The sequence below is a fragment of the Aulonocara sp. 'chitande type north' Nkhata Bay genome, linkage group LG18 (genome assembly GCF_057382095.1).
Source record: "Aulonocara sp. 'chitande type north' Nkhata Bay isolate Kocher_YH1m ecotype deep benthic linkage group LG18, A_spYH_male_GT1.1, whole genome shotgun sequence".
NCBI classification, from domain to species: Eukaryota; Metazoa; Chordata; class Actinopteri; order Cichliformes; family Cichlidae; genus Aulonocara; species Aulonocara sp. 'chitande type north' Nkhata Bay.
The window spans coordinates 26,603,967-26,621,669 of record NC_141361.1 but is presented as its reverse complement, the minus strand read 5'-3'; the positions used below and the strand labels follow the sequence as shown (position 1 = coordinate 26,621,669).

The 17,703-nt window shown below is 40.5% G+C and overlaps 1 protein-coding gene and 1 long non-coding RNA gene across 2 annotated transcripts; both read left to right on the top strand.

The window, feature by feature from the left end:
• Positions 1–1,321: 1,321 nt before the first annotated feature.
• On the top strand, positions 1,322–7,472 carry LOC147308761 (complement factor H-related protein 2-like). Its single transcript, XM_086272796.1, has 8 exons — positions 1,322–1,404; positions 1,506–1,694; positions 2,206–2,382; positions 2,472–2,648; positions 3,391–3,453; positions 6,315–6,476; positions 7,086–7,114; positions 7,226–7,472. Exons 1-8 carry the CDS (start codon positions 1,347–1,349, stop codon positions 7,256–7,258), a joined length of 888 nt encoding a protein of 295 aa, XP_086128922.1. The 5' UTR covers positions 1,322–1,346; the 3' UTR covers positions 7,259–7,472.
• Positions 7,473–15,042: 7,570 nt separating this feature from the next.
• Positions 15,043–16,298, top strand: LOC147308760 (uncharacterized). The gene is made up of 3 exons (XR_015126179.1): positions 15,043–15,209; positions 15,940–15,965; positions 16,090–16,298. It is a non-coding gene; the product is annotated as an uncharacterized LOC147308760 (long non-coding RNA).
• The last annotated feature ends 1,405 nt before the right edge of the window (positions 16,299–17,703 follow it).

Genomic DNA, 17,703 nt, shown 5'->3' with positions numbered 1-17,703 from the left:
AAAGTAGTAACAGAAATGTTGCCTGAAGATGTTCCCTGGATCATCAACAGGGAGAAAAAGGGCGATGCGAGAATACAGTTGCATTTAAAAACACTCAAATCAACCAAGAGCATGACATTATGATACATTTATTTTCCTGCCTTTCTTTGAGAATGTACCATCCTAAAATCTCCTCATTAAAATGTAAAGGTGGTAAAGTGCTTTCATTCAGCCATTGTTTTCTATACAAATCCTATCATTGCATCTGCAGGGTCAGCTAACATCAAGTGGCTGATGCTGAGCCTCAGTTTTTGTACTAATGTGTGCAGTTACAGGTCAAGCTCTAGCATTGCTATGCTTGTCCTGAGCTAAGTATTACAGCATTGCACATATATAATATTTAACTGATTAATTTGATGACATCAGTTGAATTTGTTGGAGCAGAAGCAGCGAATAAGGTCAAAGCAGGACAACCTTTACATATGTCATGTGACACAAAATGATGTCAACATATTCGCTGTTAAAAATATTTGCTCTTTTATGGGATGTTTTATGTTTTCTTTGCCATTTGAAATTATAGCCAGAAATCCAATTTTCCCACCAGCACTTTAATGCAGAGCCCATGAAGATCCAGGAGATGGTGATCACACACAAACTAAAGGATCGCATTACAGTCATCAGTAATAATCTAACCCTAAATCATTATTCCTCCTTATTTTATAACATGTTTTCACTTTTTTGCCTTTCACCTGTGTTACTCCAGCCTGACCTTTGGCTTGGCTGTGTTTGGTATTTCAAAACAACAAAACCGTGACCTCTGATCACGGCAGTCCGGGAAATCATTTTGAAATGCGCACTCTAAACAAACTGTTGTGAGAGCTGTTCCAAACAAGGCTGAATCCTGGACGATATATAGAGTAACCCAGCCCACCACACACACACACACACACACATACAAACACAGACACGCTGGCATTACAGTTATAAAACCAAAAGTCAACATTAAATTAGAAATTAGAAGCTCAAACTAAAGGTGCACAGAGAGTCTGCAACTATAATTGTACAGAAGCAAGTATTTTTGCAATGCTGGTCAGTACATTCCTCCTCGTACAGTTTTCCTGTGCGTCTGAAATCAATTTGAAGGAAGAAAAAATGTAACTCTACAGGTTTGACTTTTCCCTCCAGTTTACTGGATTTTAGATGCTTGCTCCATTCGGGCATGTGGGCAGAGTTACGGCATGATGCCACAGGCATGGTTAGATTTTGGGGGAATTTCCGTAAATAATTATTAACCACCTCTGATTTTATCTCGTCTCTGTGCTCTCATGTTTGTTGCGTTACTCTGCAGTATTTGAGCTCCTGACAGGATGTGTGCGCGCTATCTTGGATTTGTGCTTCTGATTTGGTTTGCAGGAGTGACGCATGGTAAGAATATTAAATTCACTTCCTGCTATTTTCATACTTAAAAACACACTTTTAAAAAGTGCATTTTCCTCTAGTTGCTTACTTGTTCATCACTTTTTCAGCACAAAATGAAAATGTCTGCAGGGCTCCTGTGCTGAATGAGGGTTATTATGTCCCTGAAAAAGAGACTTACTTTCTTAAAGAAGAGCTCACTTACGCTTGTGATTCTGGACGGAAACCGGTGGTGGAGGGTTGGTGGGCGACAAGCAGATGTGAAGATGGGAATTGGGTTCATAAACCACAGTGTATAGGTAAGTGTTCAGTAATATCTCAACAAATTTGTTTCAGTTAGACGCTACAAATCTGCAGGAGTGCGAACTTTATTCAATACCATCAGTTAGCTGTTCATTAAAAGAACAATGTGGAGTGATGCTGTTGTATGAAAGAAGTAATGCATTCAGTTTGAAGCCATAAAAAATTATCCTTATTTGTTATTTGTTTTATTAAATTGTACTCTAATATGTAGTATAATATTTAAAAGTACACAGTAATGTAATGCATACCAAACCCAGCAATTACTTGACAGCTTAGTGTGAGTCTGACGGGTGATATTACTTTCTTCTGTTTACAGAACAGGGTCCTAAATCAGAACAATCGAGGAGCGTGTCAGGATACATTTCACTGCGTGTTGTAGTCGTATAACTATGCATGTGACAAATAAAGAATCTTGAATCAATTAGAGGACAAGAATAATATGAAAACAAGTAAAATATAGTTTAAAGAAAGTCATCAAATGAGTTTGTTGTTTTTTATCTTCTTCAGCTCAAAATGCCTGCCTCCCCCCAACAATATCTCATGGGAAATATGATAAAGCAGAAGACGGTTGGTACAAAGAATGGGACTCTATTTTGGTACAATGTGACGATGGATATGAACGCAAAGGCAACAGTAGGCCCAGGTGTAGAAGTGGAACCTGGAGCCCTTTGCCTGTCTGTGAGAGTAAGTCTGCCAGATCCCACACAAACAAATCACTTTCTCACCACCTTCGTCAGTCGGCTTGTAATGACAGGTTTTTTTGTTCCTCACAGGAAGGAGGGATTCATGCAATGAGCCTCCAAAAATCTCTCATGCAGTCATAATTCATCAATACAAGGAAGTGTTTTCTGCAGGTTCAGAAGTGCAGTATGAATGTGAAGAAGGTTATACTCGAGAGGGCAACAATATCATTTGTGAACATGGACAATGGACTGCAGGGCCAACATGCAGTAAGTGTGTAAAAAATACCCTTTAATTTTATTTTTTCTCACCTTTCTAAAACCTAAAACAATGTTACAAAAGTTTATAAGGAACCAGTTTCTGTATACGTTCATCAGAAGAGATTCATGCACAGCATGTGTAGAAACTGAATTATTGGCTTTTGAAATTGCAGTTGCACTTTGGGACAGCTTTTTGTTTACTTTTTCCTGGTGCAGGTTGATCCAATGTTGCAAGATGACAAATGACCTGCAAGAATATTTATTTCTGCTTATGACAATAAAAATGAACCCTGCAATCCAAAACAAACAAACAAAACAAAAGCTGCATAATAAATACAACAAGGTCTCACTAAATTGAAAGTGGAAAAAATAAAAATCCATATAATTATATAAATGCAGTCCAGGTCTGAGAGACATTAAACTTTACTTTGGCAACAGTCTGTCAGCATCATAACAGGGAAGATTTACCTTTTTTGGGGTCTTTTTTCTTCTTTACATGGGCTGCTTAGTTTTTATAGGATGACAACCACACCTTTTATCAGCAGTAACTGAGATGATGTAGGACTTTTGTCTTGTTTGAAAATTTGTATAAAATTTGAGAATAAATCTGATAGGATTGCCACTGTTACTTGAATTGTGCTCTGAATTCATTTGCAAGTCAGCAGGTAAACAACAGTTTATGTGACAGAGCACGTTAGCATTAAAGCTGCTTTTAAGCTGAATAGTCTCAATAATATCTTCGGTTCTGCAGACGAATCATCAGCAGATCAGGGACCCCCTGCATCAGACACAGACGTCCAGCCTGAGGGGGGAGGTACATTTTTAATCTTTTGTCCGTGCACCTCATCTCTGTGTTTGTGTATACTTTAAATCTCATTTTTGATTTAGAAACAAGAATTGCAAGACATGCATTAAAAAAGAAAACGGAAACTAGTAAATTTCAAATGCTTTGCAGATTATTTGGCTTCAATTTTCACCCCAACCCTTATCACAGATCTGAGGAAGCTCTAAATTATCATGTCATTACTCTCCATCTGTCTGTGAAGGTTCTCAGTCATCCAGGTCATCGTAGTCAAAGGAGCTTGCAAAGAAAAGCGTCTGGACTTCTTTAAGTTACTTGAAGACGTTTCACCTCTCATCCGAGAAGCTTCTTCAGTTCTAAGGTCAAATGGTGGAGAGTCCCAGATATAAACCTAGTGGGAGTAACCCCCCACAGAGGGACAAAAGGACCCCCTGATGATCCTCTAATCACATGAGCCAAGGTGTGAAACTGGGTGTGGGTCCCAATCAGCCAGAGTTTCGGGTGTGTTCATTGTGAAACCTGGCCCCACCTTATCATGCGAATTCCTGAGGTCAGCTGGCCCAGGATGTGAGTGGGCGTTAAGGCGTCTGGGAAGGGATCTCAAAACTGGATTATAGATGGCAGAGAGTTGGTGTCGTAAACCCCCGCCTCTGTTCAAAGATGGTCGCTCACAGTGGACATAGACGGCTTCTTTCACTCCTCTTTCAAACCATCTGTCCTCTCTGTCCAAAATGTGAACATTGGCATCCTCGAAAGAGTCCTTTATCCTTAAGATGCAGATGGACTGCTGAGTCTTGTCCTGTGGAGGTGGCTCTTCTGTGTTGTGCCATGCGCTTGTGAAGTGGCTGTTTGGTCTCTCCAATGTAGAGGTCTGAGCATTCCTCGCTGCACTGTACACCACATTGTTAAGTTTGTGTTTTGGAGTTTTGTCTTTCGGGTGAACCAGTTTTTGTCTGAGCGAGTTGCTGGGTCTGAAATGCACTGGGATGTCATGCTTGGAGAAAACTCTCCTGAGTTTCTCTGATACACCGGCTACATAGGGGATGACAATGTTGTTGCGTCTGTCCTTCTTATCCTCCCTCGCTGGTGTCTGGTCTTCTTTTCTGTGCATCTTTGCTGACTTTAAGAATGCCCAATTAGGATAACCGCATGTTTTAAGTGCTTCCTTTACATGTGTGTGTTCCTTCTTTTTCCCTTCAGGCTTAGAGGGAACATGTTCTGCCCGGTGGTGTAGGGTCCTAATTACTCCAAGTTTGTGTTCCAGAGGGTGATGGGAGTCGAACAGGAGGTACTGGTCCGTGTGTGTGGGCTTCCGGTAAACTTAAATGTTGAGGTTGCCGTTCTCTTCAATGTGCACAGCGCAGTCCAGGAAACGCAAACAGTTGTCCTTTGTGTCTTCCCTGGTGAACTTGATGTTCTTATCCACAGCGTTAATGTGCGCAGTGAAGGATTCCACTTCTTGTGTCTTGATTTTGACCCAGGTGTCGTCTACATATCTGTACCAGTGGCTGGGTACTCACCCTTTGAAAGAGCCAAGAGCCTTCCTTTCCACTTCCTGCATGTAAAGGTTGGCTACAATAGGTGACACGGGGGAGCCCATGGCACAGCCATGTTTTTGTCTGTAAAAGCCTCGTTGTATTTGAAATATGTAGTGGTGAGGCAGAGGTCTAACAGTGTGCAGATCTGATCGGGTGTGAAGTTGGTCCTGTCCTCCAAGGAGCTGTCTTCTTGTAGTCGTTTTCTGATAGTCTCCACAGCCTCCGTGGTGGGTATGCAAGTGAAGAGAGAGACTACATCAAAGGACACCATGGTTTCATCTGGGTCCAGGGTAAGTTTCTGGACTTTGTCGGTGAAGTCGGTGGAGTTCTTGATGTGGTGTGGGGTGTTCCCCACGAGAGGTGCAAGGATGGTAGCAAGGTGTTTAGCAATGTTATAAGTGGCTGAGTTTATGCTACTGACTATGGGTCTGAGTGGGACAGCTTCCTTGTGGATTTTAGGAAGTCCGTAAATGCAGGGTATGGCATCCCCTGGGTAAAGGCGGTGATATGTAAGGCGGTCAATGATTCTTGAAGGCAAGCTATAACTTTCTTTTTGTAGCTGCTTGTGGGGTCTCGCTTTAAGGCTTCGTAGGTATTGTTGTCACTGAGGAGAGTAGTGATCTTTGTATGGTAATCTGTAGTGTTTAGGACCACGGTGCATCTTCCCTTATCAGCTGTTAAAACAGTGATGTTGTGGTCTTTGCTCACGCCCTTCTTTTCCTGTATTGTGAGGTTGGACGGAGGGACTTTGGCACTGGAGAGGGTGGCGGAGACTTTCATCCTGATTTGCTCTGCTTCTGTCTGTGATAATTTATTAATCCGTATGGCGGTTTCTGTGGCTGTGATGAGGTCCACTATGGGCAACTGTTGCGGGGAAATGGAAAAATTGAGTCCTTTGGCTAATACTCTCTTTTCAGGTTCAGTGAGATTCCAGTCTGAAAAGTTCTTAACCCATTTCTCCTGACTGTCTTCAGGTGTGTTTTCTTCCCTGAGTTGTGTAGGTTCAGAATGAGGGGTGTGTGTTTTTGAAAGCAAGGTGTGAAATTTCCTGCAGTTGAAGGGTGTTTCTCCCAAAATGTACGGCAATATGTCTGTGAAGATTCTCAGTCATCCAGGTCATCGTAGTCAAAGAGTGTCCTTTTGTCCCTCTTTGGGGGGAAACTCCCACTGGGTTTAAATCTGGGACTCTTCGCCATTTGACCTTAGAACTGAAGAAGCTTCTTGGATGAGAGGAGGTGAAACGTCTTCAAGCAACTTAAATAATTCCAGACGCTTTTCTTTGCAAGCTCCTTAGACTCTTCTTATGTTTCTTTTTACTTGTTGTTGTTTTTGCAGGAGCGGTCTGTTTGGTGGATCCTGCTAGATATGCTCGTTATGGTTTTGCAGTAGCTCAACCTGAATACATGTGGGAAGGAGAACAAAAATATTTTTCTTGTACTGGAAGAGACAGACATATTTATGTTCAGTGTGCTAACAGAAGAATATATTTGGGCAGATGTAAGTATTTATCTCTTTACATTTTAACTCTTTCAGTTTCTATTTTCCTTTAGCAGCAAACATGTATGAAAATTTCTTCTCTGGGACCTGATACACAAACGAGAGGAATAGTGAAAGAAAAATAAAAAAATAAACATTTCCCACACAGGAACATACTGAAAGAGCATTGCTGATTTGTTAAAAGCTGCAGCTGATGTTTGTGTATAGGAATGACACATTCACATCATGTTGTTGTATGTAGAGTTGTCCCCAGCTTCCAACAGCCAAACTCATCTACCTGCCTTCGTCCCAGCACATCACATAAAGCAGGAGATTCACTCTTTATCACAGTAACAAAGTGATTTAGTGTGCAGCATCCACACTTGTTCCAGTTGCCCCCAAATCACCACAAAACAGTTTGTTATGGTTACAAAACACACAATGAAGTAACTTAAACAAATGTTAATATGGAATAAAAGTAAAACATGAGGAATAAAAGCAGTCTGGCTCTTTAAGAACAGAGAGGATTTTCCTCTGTAGGTTTATCTTTGAATGCAGTGAATCAGTCCTCACTGATAAAGTTTACTCGATATGAGCTTCTAACTGACAAACTATCTGCTTCTTGTTTAGGCTGTGATGGATATGAATTTCAATATTTTGTAAGTGTTATTCTTTGATTTATTTTCAAACAAATATAGTTTCTTTGAAATAAATGTGCTTGATGTTGTTTACTCAGCTGTTGTTTGTTTGTTTGTTTGTGTTTTAATCAGCCTGACTGCAGAAGATTCAGAGAATCCTACTGACAACATAACCTTTCTGAAACACTTCAACCAGAACCTGCAGAGCAACAATGAAACATGTTTCTTTTCTTTGTCCAGTTTTGGGGCTGATTGTTCTTTAAACACCAAACTGTCCATAAATGATTTGAACTTTTCATGCACTCAGTACATGATGTGTACACTGAATCCATAAAGTGTCGATGGCTGGCTGAGGTCTGAATAAAATGTTTCATCATCAGAGACGTCTTTGTATTGCTTTGTCTACTAACTGCGTAGAACAGTTCTTTTACTATGCACATCAAAATGTTGTTCAATAAATAACAATAACGGAAACATTATAGTAAGCACACAAGCACAAGTTTATTGATTTGTTTTACTTCATGATGGTGTTGGCTTTGGTTAGTGACCGAGAGAATGAGATTGTGGATACAAGCTGCAGAAAACAGCTTCGTCTGAAGGTTGGCTGAACTCATTTTTACAGATGAGGTGATGATGAGTTGATGCACCACAGTATCACAGAGAAACGTGTCATACACACACTGATCCACTGTTACACAGTTAACAGTTGTCACAGGTTGACATTTTCAAACAGTCTGTGACGGCACAAAAACCCTCATTTGGTGTCCTGGTCCAAGAAACACACAAAAAACAGGGGCAGAAGATTTAAAGAACTGACCATCAGACACAGAGAAAGTTCTTATATCCAACCCAACATTTGAGCCAAGCCCAAAGATTCTTGTGCTTCACAATATCAAAAGCAGAAAGCAGCTAATGTCCAAAAGAATGAGGGCTGTGATATCTCCTGAATCTAATGTGAGTCACAAATAATTGATCACCCTCAACAAATCTTTTTCAGGAAAAGCTCTGAAGTCTGACTGAAATAGTTGCTGTATCTCATTTGAGAAGAAGTCATAACAAAATCACTTTTCCCAACACTTTTGACATTAATTTACAATTTGTAATTTATGTTAACAGGACAATGATTTCTTAGACTCAGCATAAAGGTTACATTTTATTAGAGTAAACCCTGGATTACTGTATTGTTTAAAAAAAGCAGGAACAGTGGTTTGACAAAGTATTTTTGGTTTTTTGTAATATTCAACAAACAAACCTGAATAAATACAAAATCCAGTTTGTAAATGACAATTTCATTTATTAAGGGATATAAAGCTATTCAAATCAATCTGCCCCTGTGTGAAAGAGTAATTGCTCCTCTTGTTAAACCATGAAACAGTAATTAACCACATTTTAACCACAAAAGGTGAATTCAGTTTCAAGAAGCCACAGCCTGCTTACCTGATTACTACCAGGTCGAGAAATCACTGAAATAGAACCTGGCTGACAAGAAACATGTCATGTCCTGATCTGATGAAACAGCTGAGAAACAGATGTCAGTGAATTTGTTTCTCAGCTGTTTCTTCTAGAAAAGGTTTGTCTAGAAATTGAGAAACGGGTGAACCTTCACAGGAAAGATTTACTCCAATTTGGTGGTTATTGGTGTCTGGGGCTGGGCGCTCAGGTATGTACCGGCCTGCCGCTCGTAACTTGGCCAGGCCTCTTCTGGGCTGTGGGGCCCCTCAGGCCTCACTCTGGCAGAGCCTGCGGGCACGCCACTGCAGCCCCCTCTGACTTCTACTCCGTGGCTGCTGGGTGACCCCTCGTCTGGGGCTCTCCTCAGCTCTTCGCAGGAGGGTGGCACGGATGCCCCTCCAGTGGTCCTCCTTGGGCTCTCGCGCTCTGGGACCTCTGGATATCTGGGACCTGGATCTCCTCCATACCTGCTTCAAGCCCTGGGGGATGGGTCTATGGCTCCCCACACCCTCTAGCAGATCATTACATGGAGAAACCTTTTGAATAGAAGTGTGCTGATCCACACAGGTGTTCACAGACACAAACTACACCTTTCTTGGCTGCTACCTCAAAGCACATTGTGCGCTGTCAGTCCTGTGTGCTGCACAACAACATTCAACATTTAGTATTTACTCTTATTTACTGTTAGCTAGATTAATGCAATAGTGCTGTGTTTATTATGTTGTTCTCTTTTTTCTATCTTTTTGTCTCAACAGGTGATCCGGGAGATTTTTTTTTCTTTTTAAGTGTCCTTTCTCACTGTCCCCGTTCCCCTCTGTTTTTCTGTTCCTTGCAGGAAGTCACACGAGAACCCAGAACAACATCTTAAGAACTTCAGGTCTCACTTCTCAGTTGAGTTCAGATTCATGATTCAACAATTAGGAACAACAGCAACTCAAACACAAAGTGGTAGACCACGTAAAAACACAGAAAGGGCCAGCAAATGCTGAGGCACACAGTCAGCAGAGGTCACCAATTTTCTGTAGAGTTTATTGTTACAGACCTCCAACCTTCATGACGGCTTTAGATCAGCTCAAGAACAGCACGTAGAGGTTTCATGGAACAGGATTCTTGTTTGAACAGGACTGCGCACCAGTGCAGAAAGCAAGGTCCATAAAGACATACAGTGGGGCAAAAAAGTATTTAGTCAGCCACCGATTGTGCAAGTTCCCCCACCTAAAATGATGACAGAGGTCAGTAATTTGCACCAGAGGTACACTTCAACTGTGAGAGACAGAATGTGAAAAAAAGATCCATGAATCCACATGGTAGGATTTGTAAAGAATTTATTGGTAAATCAGGGTGGAAAATAAGTATTTGGTCAATAACAAAAATACAACTCAATACTTTGTAACATAACCTTTGTTGGCAGTAACAGAGGTCAAACGTTTACTATAGGACTTTACCAGGTTTGCACACACAGTAGCTGGTATTTTGGCCCATTCCTCCATGCAGATCTTCTCGAGAGCAGTGATGTTTTGGGGCTGTCGCCGAGCAACACGGACTTTCAACTCCCGCCACAGATTTTCTATGGGGTTGAGGTCTGGAGACTGGCTAGGCCACTCCAGGACTTTCAAATGCTTCTTACGGAGCCACTCCTTTGTTGCCCGGGCGGTGTGTTTTGGATCATTGTCATGTTGGAAGACCCAGCCTCGTTTCATCTTCAAAGTTCTCACTGATGGAAGGAGGTTTTGGCTCAAAATCTCACGATACATGGCCCCATTCATTCTGTCCTTAACACGGATCAGTCGTCCTGTCCCCTTGGCAGAAAAACAGCCCCATAGCATGATGTTTCCACCCCCATGCTTCACAGTAGGTATGGTGTTCTTGGGATGCAACTCAGTATTCTTCTTCCTCCAAACACGACGAGTTGAGTTTATACCAAAAAGTTCTACTTTGGTTTCATCTGACCACATGACATTCTCCCAATCCTCTGCTGTATCATCCATGTGCTCTCTGGCAAACTTCAGACGGGCCTGGACATGCACTGGCTTCAGCAGCGGAACACGTCTGGCACTGCAGGATTTGATTCCCTGCCGTTGTAGTGTGTTACTGATGGTGACCTTTGTTACTTTGGTCCCAGCTCTCTGCAGGTCATTCACCAGGTCCCCCCGTGTGGTTCTGGGATCTTTGCTCACCGTTCTCATGATCATTTTGACCCCACGGGATGAGATCTTGCGTGGAGCCCCAGATCGAGGGAGATTATCAGTGGTCTTGTATGTCTTCCATTTTCTGATGATTGCTCCCACAGTTGATTTTTTCACACCAAGCTGCTTGCCTATTGTAGATTCACTCTTCCCAGTCTGGTGCAGGTCTACAATACTTTTCCTGGTGTCCTTCGAAAGCTCTTTGGTCTTGGCCATGGCGGAGTTTGGAGTCTGACTGTTTGAGGCTGTGGACAGGTGTCTTTTATACAGATGATGAGTTCAAACAGGTGCCATTCATACAGGTAACGAGTGGGGGACAGAAAAGCTTCTTACAGAAGACGTTACAGGTCTGTGAGAGCCAGAGATTTTCCTTGTTTGAGGTGACCAAATACTTATTTTCCACCCTGATTTACGAATAAATTCTTTACAAAGCCTACCATGTGAATTCATGGATTTTTTTTTCACATTCTGTCTCTCACAGTTGAAGTGTACCTCTGGTGCAAATTACTGACCTCTGTCATCATTTTAGGTGGGGGAACTTGCACAATCGGTGGCTGACTAAATACTTTTTTGCCCCACTGTAGATGAGCAACTTTGACCTTCACAGTCATGACCTCAATCTGACAGAACACCTTTGGGATGTATTAGAGCAGAGAATATGAGTCCAGTCTTACACCTCCATTCACCACGATGCTAGCCTAGCAATTTAATGATGCTCGCTTAAAATAAAATGGTGGAGTAATGTGACTTTATTTACCTCACCAAGGTTCAACTGCATCACTTTGACTTCTTGCATTAATCCTCACATTAGAGTCATGTACACAGTGAATATATCACCCACATTATCGTTGCTTCTTACTACACAGATATGTTTCTTACAGTCATTTCAAGTAGTGTGTAAACTTTGATGGAAACCATAAAAATGTTAGCAATGTTAGATATACCTTTAGAAGCAGCTGAATGAATTGCACAATCAGGTCAAACATACAGCCTCTGATCCATCGAGTCCGGGAAGTGACTTTGAAATTTGGACAGTAAATAGTTTCATTGATTTGATGTTTCAAAGTAAATGATTCTGGTTGGCTTCAGGGAAAATGCTCAGAACTGCTCCAAACATACGAACCAATGTGTAACGAATAAAATCAATGAAAAATAGATGTTGCTGAGATTTTTCCCATATTTCTTTTATTCGTGTTTAAAAACAACCTCAATAAAAAAAAATGTGACCACATATTTGAGTAAACGTTTGTGGGAAAACAGTATTTTTTTCCACGTTCTTTCTCAAAAGTTGTTTTGGATGTGTACGAACTTTTTTCCATCCCACAAAATGGGAAGGGCCAAGGTGATTGCACAAACTTTCGGGTGACAGTTGTGATAAGTAGCTGGTTCTCATGTGGATTACCTTTAACTGCTGGTGCTGCTTTGTTGTTGGACGATTTAAAAATGTGCATCAAATATTTTGCATTTGCTCTTCTTTGGTTTCCTGGAGTGCTGCACGGTGAGAACAACAAGTAACTTCACAGAAAAACATTTACACTGGTTGATAATGTTTTGCACTTACTTCAGTGTTGTGTTTCAGCACAGAGCACCACACAGGCCTGTGATGCTCCCACACTGGACGGTGGCTTCTTTGCCCCAAAGCAAGAGACTTACTCTCAGGGCACCAAGCTGAGCTACACCTGCAACGAAGGACGCACGCTAGCAATGAAGGGTTGGTGGGCAACCAGCACATGTCACAATGGAAAATGGTCTCATCAGCTATAGGTAAGTCCTGCCAATAGCTCTTCTTTCTTTGCCTGTTTTTCTTGGTTGAAATATTTTTGCACAGATTTCATGAGACAGTAAGGTAGAATGAACTCCTTTTTACTTTATGTGACTTTTAATTTAATGCCAACATCAGTTTAAAATTTTAATGTGTCAGATTTTTTTTTTTTATGTGTTTCACTAATGTAAAGAAATCTGGTCGCCTTCTTTCCAAGCTCCTTAAACTGCCATAACCTGGATGACTGAGAACCTACACAGACACGATGAGCCTGTTTTTACTGTCAGTGTGATAGAGTGTCCTCACTGAACAGGAGATAATAAAGATATAACTGTCAGAATTATGACTGTTTCTATGACTGTCACAAAGACTACATTTTATGTTAACTTTTAAAAGAATATAATATTGATTACATGTCAGAATCAAAAGAAAATTCCAACATTGCTGATTTTTCAGAATCTGATTGAAACCTATGTGAAATTTTAAAGATAATTCACCTTGTTTAAAAAATAATAAGGTGCGGCAAACATTCTTCAGAAATTGTGGCCATATAGTATCACCTAACACAACTGCTGCAGATTTGCAGATTTAACATTGAGCACATTAACCTGCTGGAAGCAGTCAGTAGAAAGTGGTCGGCTGTGGTCCCCAACAATAGTAGGCTTTGGTGTTTAAATGATGGGACCCAAAGTAGGCTGAGAAAACATCAGTAGACCCTACCAGCCTGAATCATGGATCCATCCTGCCTTAGATGGAAAATTAGTGATGGATGGATGGCTTCAGAACAACAATCAGATGATGAGCAGCGAGCAAGACTTGGGAAGGAAGAATTCATTATTTTACTGGAATGGTGGGGGGGAGAAGAAAGGACGACATAAAGAGACGAGGACAATGAGAGAAAAAACAAAAGATTTAGTACTTACAGCAGGAACAGGGAGCGAAAAGTGGTGACAAAAGAACAAAAGTTCACATCACATGAAATTCTCCAGCAGCCTAAATCTAGTATGTGAGGAGAGGAGTTTCAAATTTAATTCTGCATTTTAAAGGAGCCAATAAAGAAAAGATGATACAGGAGAAGTATGATGGTTCTTTCTAGTCCCTGAAAGTACTCTTGCTGCAGTATTTTGGATTAACTGTAAAGTATCTGTAAGTATCCGGTTGGACACCACAGTCTGCACACTATGATGAAAACTATTGGTCAACCAAATTAATACTGGTCAACACAGAACAAATTCGAGACCAATGCTGTTAATAAGGACATTTTATGTAGTTTTTGTTTTCAGGTCCTCACAGTTTTTTGATCCATGACTCAACACGCAAAAGTTTTTATGATTAGTGTTTAAGGACTGTAGGTTTTGTGGGTTTGATCCTGTGAATAAGCTACAAACAAATGGCCCTGCTCTGGGATTAATAAAGTCTAAATCTAATTTTACAGAAAGCATGAATGCGTGCAGCGTGCCTCCTAAAATCCCCCATGCAGTCATCGTTCATCAGGACTACCAGGAAGTGTTTGCTGCAGGTTCAGAAGTGCAGTATGAGTGTGAGGATGGATACACTGCAGAGGGAGCACACAACACAAAATCTGTTTGTACACAAGGAAGCTGGACACAAGGCCCGACCTGCAGTAAGCTGACTGTTTAATGAGATCTGCATTTATGTATTTACTTTTTATGAATTGGCAATAATCCACAGTAAGTTTAAAAACAACTGATTACATGACACTTGTATCAGTGCACAAATGAATGAGAATGTTTAGTGAATGATCAGGTGGTCAGAAATATAATAAATAAAAAATAATAAGTATTCTGCAATCATTTGAAGTTTACAGTCTACAAATGATGCACGTTTAAACAGGAAGTGGACTGTCAGTGTCTGTTTACAGTCTTTTCTGCTGTTCATAGTGAAATTTAATAAAATACAAAAATAAAAAAAACAGATATTTAATACATATTACAGTGACTTTATCCTTTTATTTCTGGGTGTTTTTGAGCAGTAATAGTTCTTGGATGCATATGTAGTGTGTGTAGAACCTTGTTAACATAAAAATGACTGACAAACTGTATAAAATAATAATAGAGAAAATGTTCAAATTGGCCTAATCTCAAAGCAAAATAACTGTTTTGTATCTTTCAGGATCTTCAAATGAGGGAGACACACGTCTTCGTTATACAACAAGTAAATAAGTACATTATTTTCTCCTTGAATTTATTCATGCTGACCAATCAGAATGTTAAGTGCATTACCTCAGCGACAGTTTGGTATGTTTTCAGAAATATTCCTGCGTTTTCATTTCAGTTCAAAGTTGCGGAAACGTCCCTGTTATTGAAAATGCTGTTGCTCAGCAAACTTCACGATACTATTTGATATACCGATGCCAACGTTTGTACAGATTAGTGGGTCCATAAAGAGTGAAGTGTATCAGCAGTGGCATGTGGTCAGACTTACCTGAGTGCAGAGGTATAAACACATCAATGATAATCATTTTTAAGGATCTCTTAAAGCGTTGGGGAGAAATTTTAATTTGATGGTTGTTTCTTGTGTCCAGCTAACTTCTGTGCTGTCAACACCAATGACAATCCTGCATACATATCTGTGGGAACTGTGCACATAGAAAATGGTAAGGAAGAGAGAGTGGAGTGTGTGAAACCACACAGCTGGTCGTTTGAACATTATTCTAAGGTTCGATGCATCAATGGAAGAGTGGAGGCAACTAACTGTAAGTATTACTGTAAACTCTCTATGTTTGAACGTGTCAGTCAGAAAAGAGTTTTCAGTGCTGTGTTGCCTACATGTTAACACGTTTTTATTACCTATAAGAAAGATTTTTTTTTAACAAATAATAAAACTGAACATGAATCATTTTAATAACAACTACTTTTAAAAGATCTGAGCACTTAATGTCAAATCCAACCAAGCTTTTACAACTTTAAACTCCTTTAAACACACACAGAAAAAACTACAGCAACTCTGCTGATTCACTGATTCCTTGTAGCACGTGCTGCAGCCCTGACAGCTTCCCTTTCCCTGCACTAATGCCTGTGATGATTTAAACCTGAAGTTATCCTTGCCTTTTCCACTTGGCAATTTCTAGTGGAATCACAATAGATCTTATAGACCTGATGAATATGTATTTCTTTAAAACATGCAAAAAAGCTTTAAACAGAGTTTACTGTGTGATCACCTTTAATGAGGCTGATAAATATGTTGTTTACTTTGTGCCTCGTGTAAACACAGGGGACTATTTAGTAAACAACCATATCCACTTCTATAGAAACTTCTGCCTCATGCAGTGATTTAAACAGTATCCCAGTAAAGTCGATTAAACAAATTATCAAACCTGATAAACTGTCAGCAGCTTGTAGACATGTAGAAAACTGAACACACCTCATCTGCAAATGTTAAGTAACTGAAGTGTTCACACTGAGCTTCTGCATCACTGTTTACAGGTTGTAACTGGGCAGAGCATGCAGTGGTGAGTGTTCCTCTTTAAAAGAAATGCTGTTATTGCTCTGATCTGTCATTTAAAGAATAAGAATTGCATCTTGATTTTTTTTACACTCGTAAATTATTCATAAAACATATTTTCTTCTAACCAGAGGTGCAAAGCACATCTGTAGCTGAGGATTTGATCACCACCTTGGAGCTTTTAAAGGAGACACCTGACATATGATCACATCACACCCTGTATCAGCTTTTCATTTTCATCTTTGAAGGTGTCAGAGAAAATGATTTGTGTGTGTGTGTGTGTGTGTGTGTGTCACATATATACAAAAACACCAGTGAAAAGAATAAAGTCTCAGATTTTACCATCAGGACTCCTGCTGCTCTTTATTGTTCTTGTTTGTATCTGAAGAGCACTGATTTTGAAGTGTCAGGGTGACAAGTTGCTAAAGGTTCTCACATGTCCTGTCCTACCTGGAGCCACCAGACACTCAAAGATCCTACAAACTAAAACACATCTTTTATTTATTTTTCAGTTGTCATTTATTGATTAAGAAACAAAGTTTGGAAAGAAAAAAAAACATTACCACTTTAAAATATTTGGAATATTGAATTCTCAAACAATTCTGATCAAAGTTATAGGAAAACAGTGAAGAAAAGAAAAAATCCCTCTATTTGTTTTACATTTCTTTACCGTTTAACTTTCACTTTCTGAGTGTTTTTAATAAGGTTCTTACACATTTTATTACACTAATAAAAGGCCGGGCGGTCTTTATCCTTCAAGCTCGGGTGCTCTACAAGGGCTTGAGAGTCTCGTGCAGTATCTTAGCTGCGCTCTTCTGGACAGATCTCAGATGTTGTTTCTGGGATCTGCCGAAGTCACTCGTCTAGCTTGGGAGTCGCTGCATGGACTGCTCTGATTACTACACGGACCACTGTTCACCCTCCACATCTTCTCGAGCTCTTCTCTGAGGCCTTGGTACTTAAAGGCAGACCTTCACAGTTTAAACGATCTGTAATTGAAACTAGACCATTTAAAGCTGCTGTCCACCTCGTCCTCATCAATCAATCAATCTTTATTTATAAAGTGCTTTTACATGGTTAAAAGCAGCCCACCCCACCCTCCAACTCACTCCCCACACTCTCATTAACATAAGCGATGTGAATGCACACATACACCCCCCCCCCCCCCCCCCCCCCCCACACACACACACACACACACGCACACATGCACACTTAAAGAGTAAAATTGGGCTGGGTACGCATGAGCCAGGTGAGGAAACACTATAACAGGGAGCCGTCTGCACCGGGAGCCGGTCACAGACCGCAGCCTCCAGGCTGGGCACACAGCAGGAGGGAGGCAAAGAAGCCCCCCAGCCAGGCTGAAAGGACCCCAGAGCCACAGCAGCCACGGTCGATCACAGCCCCGGTACAGAGAGCGCCCTCCGAGGAAACACTGGAGATATGACACAATAGGATATATACAGGGTAAAACAATAAAATAAATAAGAACGGGATACAATATAAATATAAATAGAGTAAGAAGATTAAAAAATGAATAAGAATAAAATCAATAAATATTAGGTAAAGCCTAAATTAATCATAGAATAACAGGATAGAATAAATAAGCATAAAATAAATAAACGTTAAGTAAAAGCTAAATTAAAAAGGTGGGTCTTGAGCCTGTTCTTAAAAACATGTACGTTCTCTGCGGCCCTGAGCTCCTCCGGCAGGCTGTTCCACAGACGAGGACCATACCACTGAAAAGC